The sequence below is a fragment of the Bos indicus x Bos taurus genome, chromosome 16 (assembly GCF_003369695.1).
Source record: "Bos indicus x Bos taurus breed Angus x Brahman F1 hybrid chromosome 16, Bos_hybrid_MaternalHap_v2.0, whole genome shotgun sequence".
Taxonomy (NCBI): Eukaryota; Metazoa; Chordata; class Mammalia; order Artiodactyla; family Bovidae; genus Bos; species Bos indicus x Bos taurus.
The window spans coordinates 27,430,129-27,450,319 of NC_040091.1; the positions used below are offsets into that span (position 1 = coordinate 27,430,129).

At 37.2% G+C, this 20,191-nt stretch overlaps 1 protein-coding gene across 1 annotated transcript in view; it reads left to right on the forward strand.

The window, feature by feature from the left end:
• Nucleotides 1-20,191, forward strand: part of DNAH14 (dynein axonemal heavy chain 14) — a 376,162-nt gene that overhangs the window by 33,149 nt on the left and 322,822 nt on the right. The window contains exons 4-7 of the mRNA XM_027564099.1: nt 5,432-5,562; nt 8,219-8,371; nt 9,418-9,530; nt 19,608-19,670. Of these exons, the coding sequence (XP_027419900.1) occupies nt 5,432-5,562; nt 8,219-8,371; nt 9,418-9,530; nt 19,608-19,670 (460 nt within the window). The remainder of the gene's footprint in view (nt 1-5,431; nt 5,563-8,218; nt 8,372-9,417; nt 9,531-19,607; nt 19,671-20,191) is intronic.

Consider the following 20,191-nt stretch of genomic DNA (forward strand, 5'->3'; position numbering starts at 1 on the left):
ACAATGTCATGAACCTCCATCCATAGTTCTTCAGGCACTCTGTATCAGATCTAATCCCTTAAATCTATGTGACTTCAGTTTGTTACTTATATTTTCTTTCTCTTTGTTGAAGTTCTCACTGTATTCATCTATTCTTCTGATTTGGTGAGGATCTCTATAGCCATTACTCTGAACTCTTTTTCAGGTAAATTATTTATCTCCAATTTATTAAGATTTTGCCTGAGAATTTATTTTATTTGAAGTGTAGTCCTCTGTTTTCTTCATTCTTATTGACTTTCTGTTTTGGTTTCTATGTATTAGATGAAACAGCCACGTCTCCGTGTCATGAAATAGTGGCCTCATGTAGGAAATACACCTTGTTGTTCAACCCTGCCCTAAATCTTGGTTGCCTCTCAAATCTTTGTGATTGTCCAAGCAGCCTATTATGTTTTTAATACCTCCAAGTATTTGAAGCTGTAAGACCTGTCAGTCCAAAGGGGAGCATCTCAGTCAGAACCTAATTTTAGGCTGATTGAAAGCCAGACTCTCAGGAAGCAGTTCTTAAAATATTCAGATATATGAGACTACAAGTGTATGTCCCATGGGCTACCAGAGACAGGTGATCTGGAGTTGTTCCTGCATGGTAGTCACGATAATTGAGGCCCCCGCTAGTGTATAAACTCACTTCTGGGAGGTAATAGTGAGCTGTGGAGGCTGAGCTCCTGGGTCTATTGCCTCTTGATGTGCCCTGGAGGTGGTAGCTGTTTAAGAACAGCTTTTAAGCGTTCTTAAACACTTTAAAAGTGTTTAAGAACACTTTTCCTATTGGTTATAGTCCTGTGGGCTCCATGGGCATAGCTCTGCTGGACACATGATCCCAGGCCATGTAGAGGTGTCTCCTGGCAGCAGCTGCAAAATTTGGGGTACCAGACAAGTTGTTAACTCTTGTTTGGGAGATACCCTCAGCTAGAGCAAGGCAGAGAACGAGCACTTCCTGAGAGCACTTCCTTAGGCCACTAGACATGTGTCAAACCAGAAACCTGCCTCTCAGGCCAAAGCTCCTGAACAAGCAAATGGACCTCTTTCACAGAGACAGTGGGCGTGTATTTCAGTCTGCTGACTGTGTAGTGCCTTTAGGGGTAGTAGCCAGCCAAAAGCTGTCTCTTTGATCTTTACAGCCCCATGGAACCAGGAACTCAAGCTCCGTTTAGCCTCCAGAGCCAGATGATCAAAAGGCATTCCCTGGGTAGTAGCTTTAAAAAGTAGAGTACCAGAAGCATGTAAGGCCTCTCTTCTGGAAGATACTGGTACTCTGGAGTGTGGCAGAGGTGATCACTGGCTGTAATGGGTCAAAGGGAGGGCCCCCAAATAGTGCCTGACAGCTAGGGCAAGCAGAGGAAGAGTCTAAAGATGGTGTCCACCAATCTCTGTCCCTGGAGAGTGCTCCAGCAGGCTCTTAATGTGTGCGTTAAATTAGATGCCTGCCTCTCAGGCCAACCCTTTAATACATGCAAATGAACCTCTTTCCCTTAAAGTCTGAGTGTGATCAGCTGCCTCTGAGCTATGTTTCTGCATGGGTGAGTCCAGTGCACAAACCCTTTAAGAGCCATTTCTCATATCACTACACTCTTGTGGGTCTTGTGGACACAAACCTTGCCAGTTTTCAAATCTAGATTTGCGGGGGGGCGGCGGGGCTCATCCCTTAGGAGCAGGTCTTAAAGTTGGGTTGCCCAATGTGAGATTCAAAACCTTTGCTTTTCAAGGAAATGCTTCAGATTTTGAGTTTCAGATTTTGGGTTGTGGGTTTTAGGCTGCTGTGCCAGGAGTGGGGTTTTGGACAAGATTGTTATCTCAGCCTCTCTAACCACTTTAATGTGGCTATCTTCTCCTTTGTCCAATATGTTGTTATTGCTCTGCCAAAGGAAATTTTCAGAGGAAATTGTTTCACATGTATCAGTCATTTAGAAGAAATTGCTCCAAATTTAGATGTGTCCATGGGAAGAGGTTCAACATCTTCCTCATCTTAAGCCAGAACTCCCTATATTCTTAACTGATCTTGAAGGTGGATATACACCAGTCTCCTCACTTTTCTGAGATAAAAGAATTACTGTCTTGGATTAGACTGTCCACCTAGCATACTTAGGGAAGTGCATCACCTTCCAATGTTGAATATATAATGTAGTGTCTGTTTTTAGTAAATATCTATGATTTTTTTCATTAAATCTGACTCTTATTAGAAAGACATTTTCCCCAGCTTTTTGAAAGATATTCTTTAAACTTACTATATATTCTGGAAAATCATTATTCTTTATTTGTCCTAAATTACTTCCATTTCCCAACAATCTCTATTAAATCTACTAAGTCAGCCAAATTACCATCAATAATGAATATATTAATTTATACTTTTACATTCTTGCATAAAAGGATTACTTTTGCCAGCAGTCGATATTCCAGCTTTTAATTTTTTGCTAGTCTGATTGGTGAGAACAACTCTCTGATTTACTAATAAAGTTGAACATTTTTTACTGGCCATTTGTCTTTTCCTGTAAATTATTTGCTCATCTTTTTATCAAAATGTTTATTTCTTATTGATTGGGCAGAAGTCTTTAAATATTTGATATATTAATCTCTAGTCTTATACAGGTTATAAACATTTTCTGTCAGTATGTTAATTATATTTTAGTTTTGTTTATGATGGCTTTTCCTGTGTAAATTGCTGTTTGTGGAAGTCAAATTTATTATTGTTTTCTTTTTAACATGCTTTGATTATTTTCCAGGAAACTTTCACTACCCCAAGTTTATAGACATGGTCTCACATATTTTCTTCTAACACATCTATAATTTGCTTTTAAGCATTTACTTCTCTAATCCATCTATAATTTATTCTTGCATATAACCTCATATTTTTCCAAATGGCTAACCATTTTCCATTATAATTTATAATCATTCCTCCATTGATTTGAAATAACACCTTTTTTACTGAATGTTGTTCAGTTGCTCAGTCATGTTCAACTCTTTGTGACTCCATGGACTGCAGCACAACATGCTTCCCTGTCCATCACCAACTCACAGAGCCTCCTCAAACTCATGTCCATTGAGTCTGTGATACCATCCAACCATCTCATCCTTTGTCACCCACTTCTCCTCCTCCCCTCAGTTTTCCCCAGCATCAGGGTCTTTTCCAGTAAGCCCATCAGGTGGCCAAAATATTAGAGCTTCAGCTTCAGCATCATCCTTCCAATGAATGTTCAAGGTTGATTTCTTTTAGGATTGACTGTTTGGATCTCCTTGCTATCCAAGGGACTCTCAAGAATCTTCTCCAACACCACAATTCAAAAGCATCAATCCTTCAGTGCTCAACTTTCTTTATGGTCCAACTTTCACATCCATACATGACTACTGGAAAAACCAAAGCTCTGACTATACTAGGCTGTCTTTTATAAATGGTTTTATGTCTACTCTAATCTGTTCTACCAGACCAACTGACCTGCCTCTTGAGAAACCTATATGCAGGTCAGGAAGTAACAGTTAGAACTGGACATGGAACAACAGACTGGTTCCAAATAGGAAAAGGAGTACATCAAGGCTGTATATTGTCACTCTGCTTATTTACCTTATATGCAGAGTACATCATGAGAAACGCTGGGCTGGAAGAAGCACAAGCTGGTATCAAGATTGCCGGGAGAAATATCAATAACCTCAGATATGCAGATGACACCACCCTTATGGCAGAAAGTGAAGAGGAACTAAAGAGCCTCTTGATGAAAGTGAAAGAGGAGAGTGAAAAAGTTGTCTTAAAGTTCAACATTTAGAAAACTAAGATCATGGCATCTAGTCCCATCACTTCATAGCAAATAGATGGGGAAACAGTGGAAACAGTGGCTGACTTTATTTTTCTAGGCTCCAAAATCACTACAGATGGTGACTGCAGCCATGAAATTAAAAGATGCTTCCTCCTTGGAAGGAAAGTTATGACCAACCTAGGTAGCATATTAAAAAGCAGAGACATTACTTTGTCAACAAAGGTCCATCTACTCAAGGCTGTGGTTTTTCCAGTGGTCATGTATAGATGTGAGAGTTGGACTATAAAGCAAGCTGAGCATCAAAGAATTGATGCTTTTGAACTGTGGTGTTGGAGAAGACTCTTGAGAGTCCCCTGGGCTGCAAGGAGATCCAACCAGTCCATCCTAAAGGAGATCAGTCCTGGGTGTTCATTGGAAGGACTGATGTTGAAGCTGAAACTCCAATACTTTGGCCACCTGATGCGAAGAGCTGACTCATTTGAAAAGACCCTGATACTGGGAAAGGTTGAGGGCAGGAGGAGAAGGGGATGACAGAGGATGAGATGGTTGGATGGCATCACCGACTCAATGGACATGGATTTGGGTGGACTCCGGAAGTTGGTGATGGACAGGGAGGCCTGGCGTGCTGCAGTTCATGGGGTTTCAAAGAGTTGGACATGACTGAGCAACTGAGCTGAACTGAATCTTTTCTACTGACCTGTTTTGCTTTTCCTATTCCAACACCACATTACTTTGGTTTCTACAGATACGTATAATATGTTAATATCTAAGTATGTAATATATATCCTCTTGATTAGACATACGTAATTTGTGTCATCTCCTTACTAATTTTCAGTGCCTCCCTTTCTCTGTTTTATACCTAATGTTAGATATAAAATATTCTTATTATTAATGTATTTCCATGTATAAGCAACTTACAAGGCTCAGACTAGGGTGAAATAAATTAGGTGCCTAGGGAACAAAATATTATCAGAGAAATGGTTATTTATGATATGCCATTGGTTAATGGTTAATATGATATGCCATATTCTAGTCCTGACACTGTTTTATACAATAGCTGAAGTATCATTTAATTCCTAGCAAAGAAACTGTGTGATTTCTGGAGGACCAGATATCTTGAACTACTTGTTAGCATTTCAAGTTTTGTCAGCATGGCTTTTAAGTGCTAAGAGAACAATATATAAAGCATGGTGAATAAAAACCAAGAAAAGAGAATGTTTCAAGAAGAAGAGAATTGTCAGCTGCTAAGATTTCAAGAAGGATAAGGTCTGAGAGGTGTCTGTTGGATGAATTCTAGGAAGAATTCTTTCCATCTCACTTAGCCATCCCTACTTTTCTGATCCTGTTGCCTCCACGTAAGAAAACACTCAACTAGCTCCTGTTCCTGGTATCTTCTCTTGCTAGTTGTCTAATTGTGGAATTGTCTTTTGAAATATCTTTCTTAAACAGAAAAATATTATTCCTCCTTTCTAGCTGCTGTTAAAATTGAATTTTAAGCTGGATTTTCTTTCAATTATACAATGCTTGTGTAAATTGTAAGTATGTTACCATTTAAATTTTTCTCTATGTATAAATATTTAACATTATCCTTAAGTAATGTCCATATTTGCATTTATATTGGATATTGGATTTTTTACCTTCTAAACTAGAACCAAATGATGATGATGTGGTACGTCATATTATTAAACTAAGAGAAAAACTTGGTTGGCAAACAGTATTACCACGGCACAGTTTGGAATACAGATGTTTCAAAACTGCAACTCAGAAGATACTTCTAAAGGTATTATTCTATTTTGTTCAGTTTTTAGTATAAAAATTAAAATTTAAAAGCTATATGTAAATCTTTGTTTCCTTCATTTTAGATATTCTGTCAAAATCAGACATCATTACATTAATCAAATTGCAATCGTTGTTTTATAGTAATTGTTTACCAAAAATGTTTGATGTAACTTCATTTCACTTATTTAAAGACTGATGAACAGATAAGACATCTCCCTGAAATTTGTGTTCCTGTTGATTAGTTTTTTGTGATTTACAAAGAAATCCTGATGTATTAATACTTTGTAGCATTCTATCCTTCTTACTCTCCTACTCCTGGTACTGATTTTCTGTCTCCTCTTTTTTCTTATCTTTTGTATTTTTTTCTTACCCAGCAGCCTCCTCAGAGAGATTTTATCTTGTCCAAGGTCACATGACTAAAGGTCAAAGCTATGATTAGAAGTAAGATCTTCCTCCTGTGACCTCCTTTATGACAGGTGATCTAAGATGGAATAGGATCATCTCTTCCTACTTTTAGTTAAGGAATTCTCAAAGTGCAACCCCCAGGCAAGCAGCATCAGAAACAGCTTTCAGAATATTAGAAACATGTATTTTCATCTTCACCCTTGACCTTCTGAATCTAAAACTCTAAAGTTGGAGCCCAGACATCTGTATTTTATTAAGCTTTCTGGGTGATTCTGATGCACAGTTGAGAACCACTGTTCTAGACCAAGGGTCAGCAAAATTTATTTGGAAAGACCCAGATAATAAATATTTTAAGCTTTTCAGACTATATGGTTTCTGTTCTAGTTACTTAATTCTGTCATTATAGTGGAACAGTAGCGATAGTGTATAGAATGAGCATGGCTGAAAAAAAATTATTTAAGAATTGGACATCTGGACTTAGCCATAGTTTTCTTTTTTTTCATTTACTTTTTAAAAATTTTTTTAATTTATTTATTTTTTTAATTTTATTTTATTTTTAAACTTTACATAATTGTATTAGTTTTGCCAAATATCAAAATGAATCCGCCACAGGTATACATCTCTGCTCTAGAATGTTCCCATGAGGATAAATGGTCTTTTGATTATTATTCAGAGGCAGCATTAATGTAAAATACATGCATGATGGAATCAGATTCACCTAGTTTTGAATCTCTATACACTCATTATGTTATTTTGGGCAAGTTCCTAACTTCCCTGAGCTTTAGTATCTTGGACCTTGAAGTAGAGATAGTAGTGCTTACTGTAGAGAGCTATGAAAATTCAATGAGATAATGCATGTGGCATGGTATCTGGCAGATAGTGGGCATGGTAGTTTAAAAAAACATAGCTGTACATGAGTTTACTATCATAAGCTCTCTATGGACTCTCTGATAGGATATGTTTCATTTGTATGTGGAGAAAGGATTGAGAATATAAAAAGTAACACTTGTTTTTAATTGAAAAAGAATAATTGGAACATATTATTATTCTGCTTCTGTAATTAGATTATTTAATTACATATATGATCCACCTAGAATAATTGTATCTACACTAAATTTCTAGTAATCTTAACTTTTTGGAGATGTAATTTAGAGTAGAAATGCCTCAAGTAGTCAAATAACTGTAACAAAGTTCATGTAATATATAAGTCATTACCCAGAGTTTATTATTTCATTTTATTTACAGTTTTTAAGGTTGTTTATTAAGGTTTTTAAGAGCACATTATATCAGACGTCAAAATAAGAAAAAAGAAAAACAGCTGAGACAGTTGAGAAGAACAGTGTCTTCAAGGAAGAAAACCTTTTTTAAATTAAAACTGAATCTAAGATTTTAAATTACAGTAGTTAGAAATTGTTCAGTTACTAAATTCTTTTTATAATAAAATTTAGCTTTTCAAAAAGACTGATTGACTTTGATGTAGAATTTTTGTCAGCAAAGTTAAAAGTTTCAAAACTGAAATAAATAAATTTCTTTCAAAACTTTTTCTTAATGTAGAATGAATGATTTCTCAATAATGCCAGGTAAGTAAGGAAGTGATGTTTAATATATTGCAATAGCTCAGAATGTGGGTTTAGAATCAGAGTTGCATTCAAATCCTTACTTTGCTACTTCCTGACTTTATGACTTTTCTCAAATTACCTAACTTTTAATTAATTTCTGTATCAATTTAAATGAGATTAAAATGATCAAGCTTTAATCTCAAATTTAAGAGATGTGAAAACTAGGTGTATCATCAAGTTCTTCAGGTTAATAAGCACGTTAGTAAGTATATAGATCAATTCTCATGGATGTTTTATCACCACATTATAAGAATGAAAATTAAATACCTTCAATCTTTAAGAAGAGTGATTTTATTGAGCTTTGCATAGACACAATTTCATGTTAGCTTCATTCAGTGATACTATTCTTTTTTATTTATTTATTTTTAATTTGACGATAATTACTTTACAGTACTGTGATAGTTTCTGCCGTACATCAGAATGAATCGACTGTAGGTATACATGTGTCCCCTCCCTGTTGAACACCCCCTCACTTCCTTTCCCACACCATCCATCGAGGTTGTCACAGAGCATTGACTTTGGGTTCCCTTCTTATTTTAATCTATGTTAAAATTGTTTCAGCTTATTGAATAATCTGTTTAACCATTTTATTACTTAATTTGGTCACGTTAATTACATTTTTTTCAACCTCAGGAACCTTTGAAAGATGATGGAGAATTTATATATTGCCTCCTTCGAAAAAATTCTAAAGCTCTTTATAATCCATATGATCTTTACGTAGTGTCTGCCCACAGAGCTAGACATTGCAAAGAATTTTGGATTATTACTGCTTCATTTATCTCAAAGGTAATATTTACAAGGATTTTTAAAAATTTCAGAATCATAATGGAAAAATCATTCATTTTATAACATAATTAGACAAATTCATCTTTTGGGGTTTCAGACAAATCTGGTCATTTGAGTAACAGTTTATGTTTAAGAGCCTCCTTGAACGAGTTATTTAATAGTGACTTTTTTTCTTTTTTGTAGAATTTTATGTTTGAGGATTCAATTTTAAGAATTTTTTTTTACCTCTCAGGTGTTTTTTTAATATTTAATGTAATTTATTAAAAGAAGAACTAGAAAACAGGCATTTGCTGGCATAGTAAGTATTGTAATAATAAAAGTAGAGTATTTTCTCAGATTTTTCAGAAACTTCATTCCCAGATCTAGAAATTTCCATATTATACTCTTAGAGAAAACCTTGATATTTACCACAAGTTGTAAGTACACAATTAATTTGTTTCCATCATTTGTTTAATGTCTATCTGACTTTTTCTGCCCTTTCATTCTCCTAACTAAACTCTTAGATGTACATGGGCATGTAAATGTAAATGAAGTAGTAGACTGTGCAGATATGGAAATACCTCAAACATGTATTATCAATTGAAAGTGGAATGAACAACTTCTAAATAAATAAAAACATGCATATAAATGCATATGTGTTGATATAGGCAACTTTTATTTATGAAAGAAATTTAAGAAAATATTACATTTAGATGGGGGAGAGATACTCTTGGGAAGAGAGGAAGCATATCTTGTTTTTTGAATGTCCAAATGGGATTATCTGGAGATTGGGATTATTATGCACTTAGAAACTGTTGCATCCATGTAGTTAAAATTAAGTTCATAAATATTTTATAGAAAATGTAAAAATTATGAGATTCAAAGTAATGGTTATTTGTGAAGGGAAATCAAGTTTGAGTGTAGATGAAGTGGCAGAGGTCAGTTACAGAAAAAGCTTACTATAAAGGCAACTAGCTATGAGCCAAATACAGCTTTTTGTAATTTCCTGAATATAGTGCATGGTTTTTTAAGAAAGTTGAGTCATGTTTTGTCCTTTATATATGCAGGTTACTAAAATAGGTGGTGAAGAAGAAATAGAACTTATACCTACTTTGGAATGGCTACTAGAAAGAAGATGTTACTATTTATTACAGCAATTCAAGATATTTTGCAATTTTCGGTGAGATGAATGAACATGAAACCAATTATTTGTAGTGTGATCCTGGTGAAATTGCAATTGCCTGGATAACATCTGGGTTCTACTACAGTAATGCAATATACATGGGGAATTACAGAGGAAATAGTGTATATCATAACAATTTTTTAGATAAGAGAAATGTACTCATTTAAGTATTAAAACTCTTAACCTTTTTGGATAAATACTTTAAGAAAAAGATATTTTATATTCAAGCAAACTTAAATTATAATTAACTTACCTTTTGATTTTCATGCATTTATTCATTAAATGAATATTTATGAAAGTCTGCTAAGAACCAGACATTATTCTAGATGCTGGGAATAATGTATTGAACAAACCAAGGAATTGTCTTACTCTCAAAAGAATGTAGATTATAGTGTGTGTGTATTTGTGTTAGTCGCTAGTCATGTATGACTCTTTGTGACTCCATGGACTGTAGCCCTCTGGGCTCCTCTTCCATGGAATTCTCCAGGGAAGAATACTGGAGTGAGTTGTCATTCCTTTCCCCAGGGGATCTTCCCAACTGATGGATCCAACCTGGGTCTCCCACATTGGAGGCAAATTCTTTACTGTCTTGAGTCACCAGGGAATCCCAGATTATAGTGCGTGAGAAATAATAAAAAGAACACATGAAAACGTAACATGTCAGGTGGAGACGAAATGGTATAAAGGAAAGTAAAACAGAATTAGGGAGGTGGAGAGCTTTTTAATTTAAGGTCATTTAAAAATTTATGTAGTTACAAGTTACATTTGGCATTGCCCTTCTTTGGGATTGGAATGAAAACCTTTTCCAGTCCTGTGGCCACTGCTGAGTTTTCCAAATTTGCTGGCATATTGAGTGCAGCACTTCAGCAGCAGCATCTTTTAGGATTTGAAATAGCTCAGCTGGAATTCTATCACCTCCACTAGCTTTGTTTGTAGTAGTGCTTCCTAGGGCCCACTTGACTTCACACTCCAGGATGTCTGGCTCTAGGTGAGTGCTCACACCATCATGGATATCTGGGTCATTAAGCTCTTTTATGTATAGTTCTTCTGTGTATTGTTGCCACCTCTTCTCAGTATCTTCTGCTTCTGTTAGGTCCATACCATCTCTCTCCTTTATTGTACCCATCTTTGCATGAAATGTTCCCGTGGTATCGCTAATTTTCTTGAAGTGTTCTCTAGTCTTTCTATTGTTTTTCTCTATTTCTTTGATATTTTTCACTTAGGAAAGCTTTCTTGTCTCTCCTTGCTGTTCTTCGGAACACTGCATTCAAATGGGTATATATTTCCTTTTCTCCTTTGCCTTTAGCTTCTCTTCTTTTCTCAGCTAATTGTAAGGCCTCCTCAGGCAATCGTTTTGCATTTCTTTATCTTGAGGATGGTTTTGATCAGGGCCTCCTGTGCATTGTTACGAACCTCTGTCCATAGTTCTTCAGGCACTCTGTCAGATCTAATCCCTTGAATCTATTTGTCACTTCCACTGTATAATCATAAGGGATTTGATTTAGGTCATACCTGAATGGCCTGGTGGTTTTCCCTACTTACTTCAGTTGTAGTCTGAATTTTGCAATTAGGAATTCATGATCTGAGCACAGTCAGCTCTGGGTCTTGTTTTTGCTGACTGTCGTATAGAGCTTCTCCGTCTTCGGCTGCAAAGAATATAATCAGTCTGATTTTGGTATTGACCATCTGGTGATGTCCATGTGTAGAGTCTTCTCTTGTGTTGTTGGAAGAGGATGTCTGCTATGACCAGTGCATTCTCTTACCAAAACTTTGTTAGCCTTTGCCCTGCTTCATTTTGTACTCCAAGGCCAAGCTTTCATGTTACTTCAGGTATCTCTTGACTTCCTACTTTTGCATTCCAGTCCCCTATGATGAAAAGGACATCTTTTTTTGGTGTTAGTTCTAGAAGATCTTATAGGTCTTCATAGAACTGTTCAGCTTCTTCAACATTAGTGGTTGAGGCATAGACTTGAATTACTTTGATACTGAATAGTTTGCCTTGGAAATGAACAGAGATCATTCTGTTGTTTTTAAGATTGCACCCAAGTACTGCATTTTGGACTTTCTTGTTGACTCTGAGGGCTTCTCCATTTCTTCTAAGGGATTCTTGCCCACAGTAGTAAATATAATGGTCACCTGAATTAAATTTACCCATTCCGGTCCATTTTAATTCACTGATTGCTAAAATGTCAGTCTTCACTCTTGCCATCTTCTGTTTGACCACTTCCAGTTTACCTTGATTCATGGATATAACCTTGTAGGTTCCTATGCAATATGTTCTTTACAGCATCCGGTTTTACTTTCACCACCAGATGCATCCACAACTGGTCGTTGTTTTGGCTTTGGCTCAGCATTTTCATTCCTTCTGGAGCTGTTTTTCCTCTCTTCTCCAGTAGCATATTGGGCACCTACCAACTTGGGGAGTTCATTTTTCAGTGTTATATCTTTTTGCCTTTTCATACTGTTCATGGGGTCCTCAAGACAAGAATGCTGAAGTAGTTTGCCATTCCCTTCTCCAGTGATAGCTCCAGTGATAGCTTGGAAGAAAGGCAATGACAAACCAGCTGCATGCAAAGTCACTTCAGTCATGTACAACTCTCTGCAACTCTATGGGCCCACCAGGCTTCTCCATCCATGGGATTCTCCAGGCAAGAATACTGAAGTAGGTTGCCATTTCCTTCTCCAGGGTATTGTCCCAACCCAGGGATCGAACCTGGGTCTCTTGCATTGCAGGGAGATTATGGTGTGAGCCACCAGGGAAGCTCCATGACAAACCTAGACAGCATATGAAAAAGCAGAGATTTTACTTTGGCAACAAAAGTCTGTATAGTCAAAGCTATGGTTTTTCCAGTAGTCATGTATAGATGTGAGAGTTGGACCATCAAGAAGGCTGAGCGCTGAAGAATTGATGCTTTCGAACTGTGGTACTGGAGAAGACTCTTGAGAGTAAGGGAGATCAAACCAGTCTATCCTAAAGGAGATCAACCCTGAATATTCATTGGAAGCACTGTAGCTAAGCTGAAGTTTCAATAATTTAGCCACCTGATGAGAAGAGCCAGCTTATTGGAAAAGACCCTAATGCTGGGAAAGATAGAAGGCAGGAGGAGAAGGAAATAAAAGAGGACAAGATAGTTGGATGGCATCACCGACTCAATGGACACGAGTTTGAGCAAGCTCTGAGAGATGTGAAGGACAGGGAAGCCTGGCATGCTGCAGTCCATGGGATCACAAATAGAAACAACTAAGTGACTGAGCAACAACTAGTTACATTAAATTACATATTACATTACATAGTATCAGGATTCCTGAGGCTCTTTGAACAGAATAGTACTACTTTCACAAAGTAGTCCCAGAATGCTGATTTTTCAGTGTGTATACCCGGCAACAGAACTGGACATGGAACAACAGACTGGTTCCAAATAGAAAAAGGAGTACGTCAAGGCTGTATATTGTCACCCTGCTTATTTAACTTATATGCAGAGTACATCATGAGAAACGCTGGGCTGGAAGAAGAACAAGCTGAATCAAGATTGCCAGGAGAAATATCAATAACCTCAGATATGCAGATGACACCACCCTTACCGCAGAAAGTGAAGAGCAACTAAAAAGCCTCTTGATGAAAGTGAAAGAGGAGAGTGAAAAAGTTGGCTTAAAGCTCAACATTCAGAAAACTAAGATCATGGCATCTGGTCCCATGACTTCATGGGAAATAGATGGGGAAACAGTGTCAGACTTCATTTTTCTGGGCTCCAAAATCACCACAGATGGTGGTTGCAGCCATGAAATTAAAAGGCGCTTACTCCTTGGAAGGAAAGTTATGACCAACCTAGATAGCATATTAAAAAGCAGAGACATTACTTTGCCAACAAAGGTCCATCTAGTCAAGGCTATGGTTTTTCCAGTAGTCATGTATGGATGTGAGAGTTGGACTATAAAGAAAGCTCAGCGCTGAAGAATTGATGCTTTTGAACTGTGGTATTGGCGAAGACTCTTGAGAGTTCCTTGGACTGCAAGGAGATCCAACCAGTCCATTATAAAGGAGATCAGTCCTGGGTGTTCTTTGGAAGGAATGATGCTAAAGCTGAAACTCCAGTACTTTGGCCACCTCATAAGAAGAGTTGACTCATTGGAAAAGACTATGATGCTGGGAGGGATTGGGGGCAGGAGGAGAAGGGAATGACAGAGGCTGATCATCAAGTCGGTGATGGCTGGATGGCATCACACTGACTCAGTGGACATGACTTTGAGTGAACTCTGGGAGTTGGTGATGGACAGGGAGGACTGACGTGCTGCAGTTCATGGGGTCGCAAAGAGTCGGACACGACTGAGCGACTGAACTGAAACCTAGTTTTATAAAATTTTGTTTCATCCTTAATGTTTTCCTTTTTGTGCATTTTACTGTGTGCTAAGGAAATAAATAGATAATATTTTAAATAGCTACACTTAATATAGTAAATAGTTGAAATAACTAAGAACCTGGTAACTTTTCAGTAAGAGAAGTGAATGGATCTTATGGCAGAGAAGTTAGTCATGTAGTGAACAAGTATTTATTATGTATTTGCTCTGTTTTTCTGTTTTGGGCACTGGAGATCCACCTGGGGAAAATTATGCAATGTCTCTTTACCTATAGAATTTATATTCTAATGAAGAAAGATAGATATTGAATAAGTAAGATAATTTCAGATAGTGATAAGGACTAGAAAGATAATAAAACAGAGATGTGTGTGTATATGTGTGTTACTACTTTAGATAAGATTGTCAGAGATGTTTTTAAGTAGAGACCTCTATGTGGTGTAGAGGAGACATCCATGTGGGGTCTTGAGAGAAAGGAGTTCCAGGCAGACAATATAGCAAGTTCAACACTTTTTAGTCAGGAATAAGTTTAATGTATAATCAAAGGTAGTAATGCTGTCCCTGAAGCACTGAAGAGGTTGGCAGAAAATGAAGCTGATTTTGTTACTGTTTGGAACCGAAGGCACATACAGTGGAGATGATTAACAATTCTGAGAAGCTTCTTTTCAAGAATATGTGTAATAGTTACTTCCCTGTATTAGGTACTATTAGTGAAGCTAGAAGTTTCTGATTCTAGATTTATTAGTTTATGATATTATCTGGGACATTACTTTCTATATCTATTTATTTAAACTGTAATCTTGAAGTTTCCACTGTTATCCTTGTTGTTTAGTCGCTAAGTTGAGTCTGACTCTCTGCAACCCATCAGGTTCCTCTGTGAATGGGATTCTCCAGGCAAGAATACTGGAGTGGGTTGCCATTTCCTTCTCCATTACTGTTATCCTTGCCTTGTAATAAGTTCTCAGGGTCTATTATGCCCTAAATAAGTTTCATTGATTAGAATTTGGATATCCAGTTGGAACTGGGATAAGAATCATCTTTTTATATGACATTTGGCATCAATAAGTCCACAGTCAAAATGATTGGTTTTCTTTATTGATGTTAAGAAAAATATGTTAAGTTTTAGTCAACTTTAAACTTCTGGGTTCATTTGATTTTTTTATTTTGATTTTTAACATATTTACCACTAATACTGTAATAAGTTATGTTTCAAATAGAAAAAAAAGATAAATATGAAAACAGTAATGACTTAGGCTGGTGATGCTGTATATACAGTGCAATGATGACTTTAGCATCATTATTGCCTTTTTACCTCATGAAACTTTCTGAAGTATTAATTTCTATGGCTTGGTGCATATACTCATTATACCATCAGTGGGTTCCCCTATGATTCATCTGGGTTTCCAGGTGTCTTCTAGCATCCTGAGGTACCATGACTCTATGTGTCTGGATTAGAGTGAGGTAAGATCTTGTTTATGTGTCTTTGGAGCCTGATTTAAGGTCAAGTTGCTAGATTTGTCTGAAGCATTTTGGCTTTCCAGGGCCTCAGGCCATTTCTGATTTCCAGGTGTCATTTCTATTTAAACGACATCACCAGATTCTTTTTGAACTGCTCGAATAGCTCCCGTCTGTCTTCTTTGATTCAAAATCAGCTAATGATGTCACTAAGACTGGCTGGCTATTTGTCTCCTGGGCAGTCTTAGCCCTGCCATTTTGCCTCCCCACTGACTCATCAACTACATCAGGAATCTCACTTTGACAAATAAGAATCACATTTCAGTGTTTGTTTAAGAATGACTGTTTTCATCAAGATGGAAAAACTACTGAGATTGTGATAAAGCACTAGACAGTTTCACAAGTGCATAAAATAGGTGGCAGTGTTCATTTAGAGAAGTTAAGGGAAATTTTTTAACAATTGAGCATGTTTATTTCATGTGTGAAAACTAAGGATGATGAATAATCATCAGGGAAACTTCCATTCCTTTTGATGTAGATTCTTTGAGCTTTTAAAAGTACCAATGCATATTTTAAAAACATAAGGATTAAATAATATCAAAATGACATGTATTATCTTAAATTTTTAAAATCTTATATTTTTATGCAATTTTTAAAGATTGTTTTCCATTTACAATTGTTAAAAATATTGACTGTGTTCTCAGTATTGTACAGTAAGTACATCTTGAGCCTATCTTACATGCGATAGCTTTTACCTCTACTCCCCAACCCCTATATTGCTACCTCCCTACTGGTAGCCAGTAGTTCATATAGTTCATTTCTGTACCTGTGAGTCGTCTTCTTTTTTGTTATATTCACTACTGGGTTATATAGATTCCACATATAAGTGATATTATAGAGTATTTGTCTTTCTTTGTTTGACATTTTATGTAGCTTAATGGCTTCCAGACCATGCGTGTTGCTGCAAATGACAAAATTTAATACCTTTTTATGACTGAGTAGTAGTCCATTGTGTGTGTGTGTGTGTGTGTGTAAGTGTAATCCACATCTTTTTATCCATTCATCTGTTGATGGACCCTGAGTTTGCTGCCATAATTTCACAATTGTAAATAATGCTGCTATGAACATTGAGGTGCCTGTATCTTGCTGAATTAGTGTTTTTGTTTTTTTTTGGATATGTAATCAAGAGTGGTCATGTGGTAGATCTATTTTTACTGTTTTGAGGGACCTCCACACTTTTCCATGGTGATTGTATTAATTTACATTCCCATAAACAGTGTACAAGGGCTCTCTTTTCTCCATATCCTTGCCAACATTTGTTCCACTTGTTGTTTTTGATGATAGCACTTCTGACAGATATGAGGTAAAAATCTCATTGTGTTTTTGATTTGCAGTTCCCTGATCATTAGCAATGTTGAGCATCTTTTCATGTACCCATTGGCTGTCTGCATTTCCTTTTTGGAAAAGTGTTCTTTTGCCCATTTTTTAATCTTTTCTTTGATGTTGAGATGTATAGTTGTTTATATATGTTGGATATTAAATTCCTTGATTGGTCATATCATTGGCAAATATTTTCTCCCATTCAGTAGGTTGTCCTTTTGTTTTGTCAGTGGTTTCCTTTGCTGTGCAAAACCTTTTAAGTTTAATTAGATCTCATCTGTTTACTTTTGCTTTTATTTCCTTTTCTTTAGGAGGTGTATCTAAAAGAAATTGCTGTAATTTCTGTCAAAGAATGTCTTGTTTATGTCTTCTTTTCCTCTGGTAGTTCTATGGTATAAGGTCTTAACATTAGTTCTTTAATCCATTATATTTGTATATGGTGTTAGAAAATGTTCTAATTTATTTCTTTTACATGCAGCTGTCCAATTTGCTGAGTATCACTTATTGAAGAGTCTATCTTTTCTGCATTATAAATTCTTGCCTCTTTATTATAGATTAATTGACTTTGAGTACTTGAATTTATTTCTGAGCTCTTTATGCTGTTCCACTAATCTATGTTTCTATATTTGTGCCAATACCATACTATTTTGAATATTGTAGTTTTGTATAATAGTATAGTGTAAAGTCAGGGAGCCTGAGTCCTCCAGCTCTGTTCTTTTTTTCTCAAGCTTATGTTGCTTTTGGGGGTTTTTTGTGTTTCCATACAAATAAAAAAAATGTTTGTTCTAGTTTTATAAAAAATGCCATTGGTAATTTGGTAGAGATTGCATTGAATCTGTAGATTACCTTGGGTATTATAGTCATTTTGACAGTGTTGATTCTTCCAATTCAGGGGCACAGTATGTCTTTCTGTCTGTGTCATCTTCAGTTTCTTTCATTAGCTTCTTATAGTTTTAGAGTACAGGTCTTTTGCCTCCTTCAGTTGGTATCTTCTTGGTGTTTTATTCTTTTTGATGCAATGGTGTGTGCATGCTCACTTAATTGTGTCTGATTCTTCACAACCACATGGACTATAGCCTGCCAGGCTCCTCTATCATCCATGGGATTTTCCATGAAAGAATACTGGAGTGGGTTGCCATTTCCTCCTCCAGGGGATCTTCCTGACCCAGACATTGAAACCATCTCCTGCAGGTGGATTCTTTACTGCTGAGCCACCTGGGAAGCCTTGATGTAATGATAAATGGGATTGTTTTCTTAATTTCATTTTCTGATAGGTTTTGTTAGTGTATAGGAATACAGGAGATTTCTGTGTATTATGGGATCACTTGTTGATCATTCAGATGTTCCGCAGGTGCTGAGTTTATAAAACCTGTCACAGGTGTGTAAATGTGCTATCTGTACTGTTGTAAGGAGAGGTTTCAGCTCATTTTCCTTAGTTTCACAGCTCCTATGTCTCAGCTGTGGTTTCAGCCCCACTTCTGCATGAGGACCACCTACGGGCATCTGTGCCTCAGACTTCCCTGGAGCATCTGAGCCTGCCAGTGGCAGTGGAGTGCAGGGGCAGGGGGTGGGGGAGATGGCAGTCACAAGCACAAAGAGAGCCAGCCCTGGCAGGATCCTTTTCTAGTGTCCAGGGAGGCAGGGGCTGGTGCATGGGAAGAGGGGCTGCAATGGCAGCCTCACACTTTGTGCTTCATTCAGCAATGGCACCTCACTTCTGTGGCTCTACAGGCTTTCTTTCTGCGTGAGCATTTCTGGTTGAAGAGCTACTCTCCCCCACCCCTTTGACTGTCTCCTCACAGCCAACAGCAGTCCTTTCCTGAGGTCTGCTCATCAAACCCCACAGTCCAGTACCTATGCTTTGTCTGCACTGGCAGACACATGTCTCAGGCTGGGGCACGCAGAGCTGTGGCTCCAACCTGTGTAGGTTTCACTCTGTTCTGCCACCACAGACTGGTTGCTGTGCTCTCCTCCCAGCCCTCAAAGCTGTCCTAGCTGATCTCCCCACCAGTAAGAGGGCTTTCTTGCATGCTGAAACCTCTTCTTTCCTTCAGCTCCCCCCAGGAGCACAGGTCCCAATCCACTTCCCCTCCTTTTCCTTTTCCCTTCTTCTTTCCTTTGTCTTACCCAGTTACGTGGGGATCTTTCTTGTCCCTTTAGGTGTCTGAGGTCCTCTGCTGCTGCTGCTGCTGCTAAGTCGCCTCAGTCGTGTCTGACTCTATGTGACCTCAGAGACGGCAGCCCACCAGGCTCCCCCGTCCCTGGGATTCTCCAGGCAAGAACACTGGAGTGGGTTGCCATTTCCTTCTCCAATGCATCAAAGTGAAAAGTGAAAGTGAAGTCGCTCAGTCGTGTCCGACTCTTAGCGACTCCATGGACTGCAGCCCACCAGGCTCCTCCATCCATGGGATTTTCCAGGCAAGAGTACTGGAGTGAGGTAGTGTTAAGTAAATGCTCTGTGAGAACTGTTTCATTTGTAAATATATTCTTGATTCGTTTGTGGCGAAAGGTGAACTCTGCATCCTCTTACTCCTCCATCTTGACTCCTTTGACTCTTCTTGAAGTATGATTCTCTTTTAAAACTAGTAACCAAATGAATCTATAATGAAAATAGTAGTTTTACAGGTTTTATACTTATTTGAATATTGGAACTAAATTAATTATGTATCTATGGGAAGTTTAATAACTTAATTTGCTTTGTGCTCTGTATTCTATTGATAGGTTGGGAAAAAGGTGATACGGTTTAATATTTCCTTTAGGTAGCTCAGGATGAATGAAACGTTTTCTAGGGAATTTTCTAGTATTACTAAGACTTTACTAAATTATTCATCTATTTTGTTAGTACTGATTTACGAATATAGAATTAAGAAGTGTTTTTCTTTTCAGAATTAATAAATTATTTGTTACTTGGAAACTGACCGTTAAAAGAATTAAGACTGATAAGAGCAGGTAAGTCTATGAAATACAATTATAAAAATTTTGAGAGGAAGCCTTATTTGAAATATGTAGTATGCAAATAGATATACATGAATTTTAACTCAGTGATTAAAAAGTCATATTCTATACCCCTTATGATTAAATTTAATCTATGTCATTTTTAAAAGACTATTATAATATTATATATATTTAACATAAAATGTGTTACTATATATATAAATATAGTCAGTTCAGTTCAGTTGCTCATTTGTGTCCAGCTCTTTGTGACCCCATGGACTGCAGCACGCCAGGCTTCTGTGTTCATCACCAATTCCCTGAGCTTTCACATTTCAAAAATCGTGTCCGTTGAGTCGGTGATGCCATCCAATCATCTCATCCTCTGTTGTCCCCTTCTCCTCCAGCCTTCGATCTTTCCAAGCATCAGGGTCTTTTTCAGTGAGTTGGTTCTTCGCATCAGGTGGCCAAAGTATTGGAGTTTTAGCTTCAGCATCAGTCCTTCCAATGAATATTCAGGACTGAGTTCCTTTAGGATG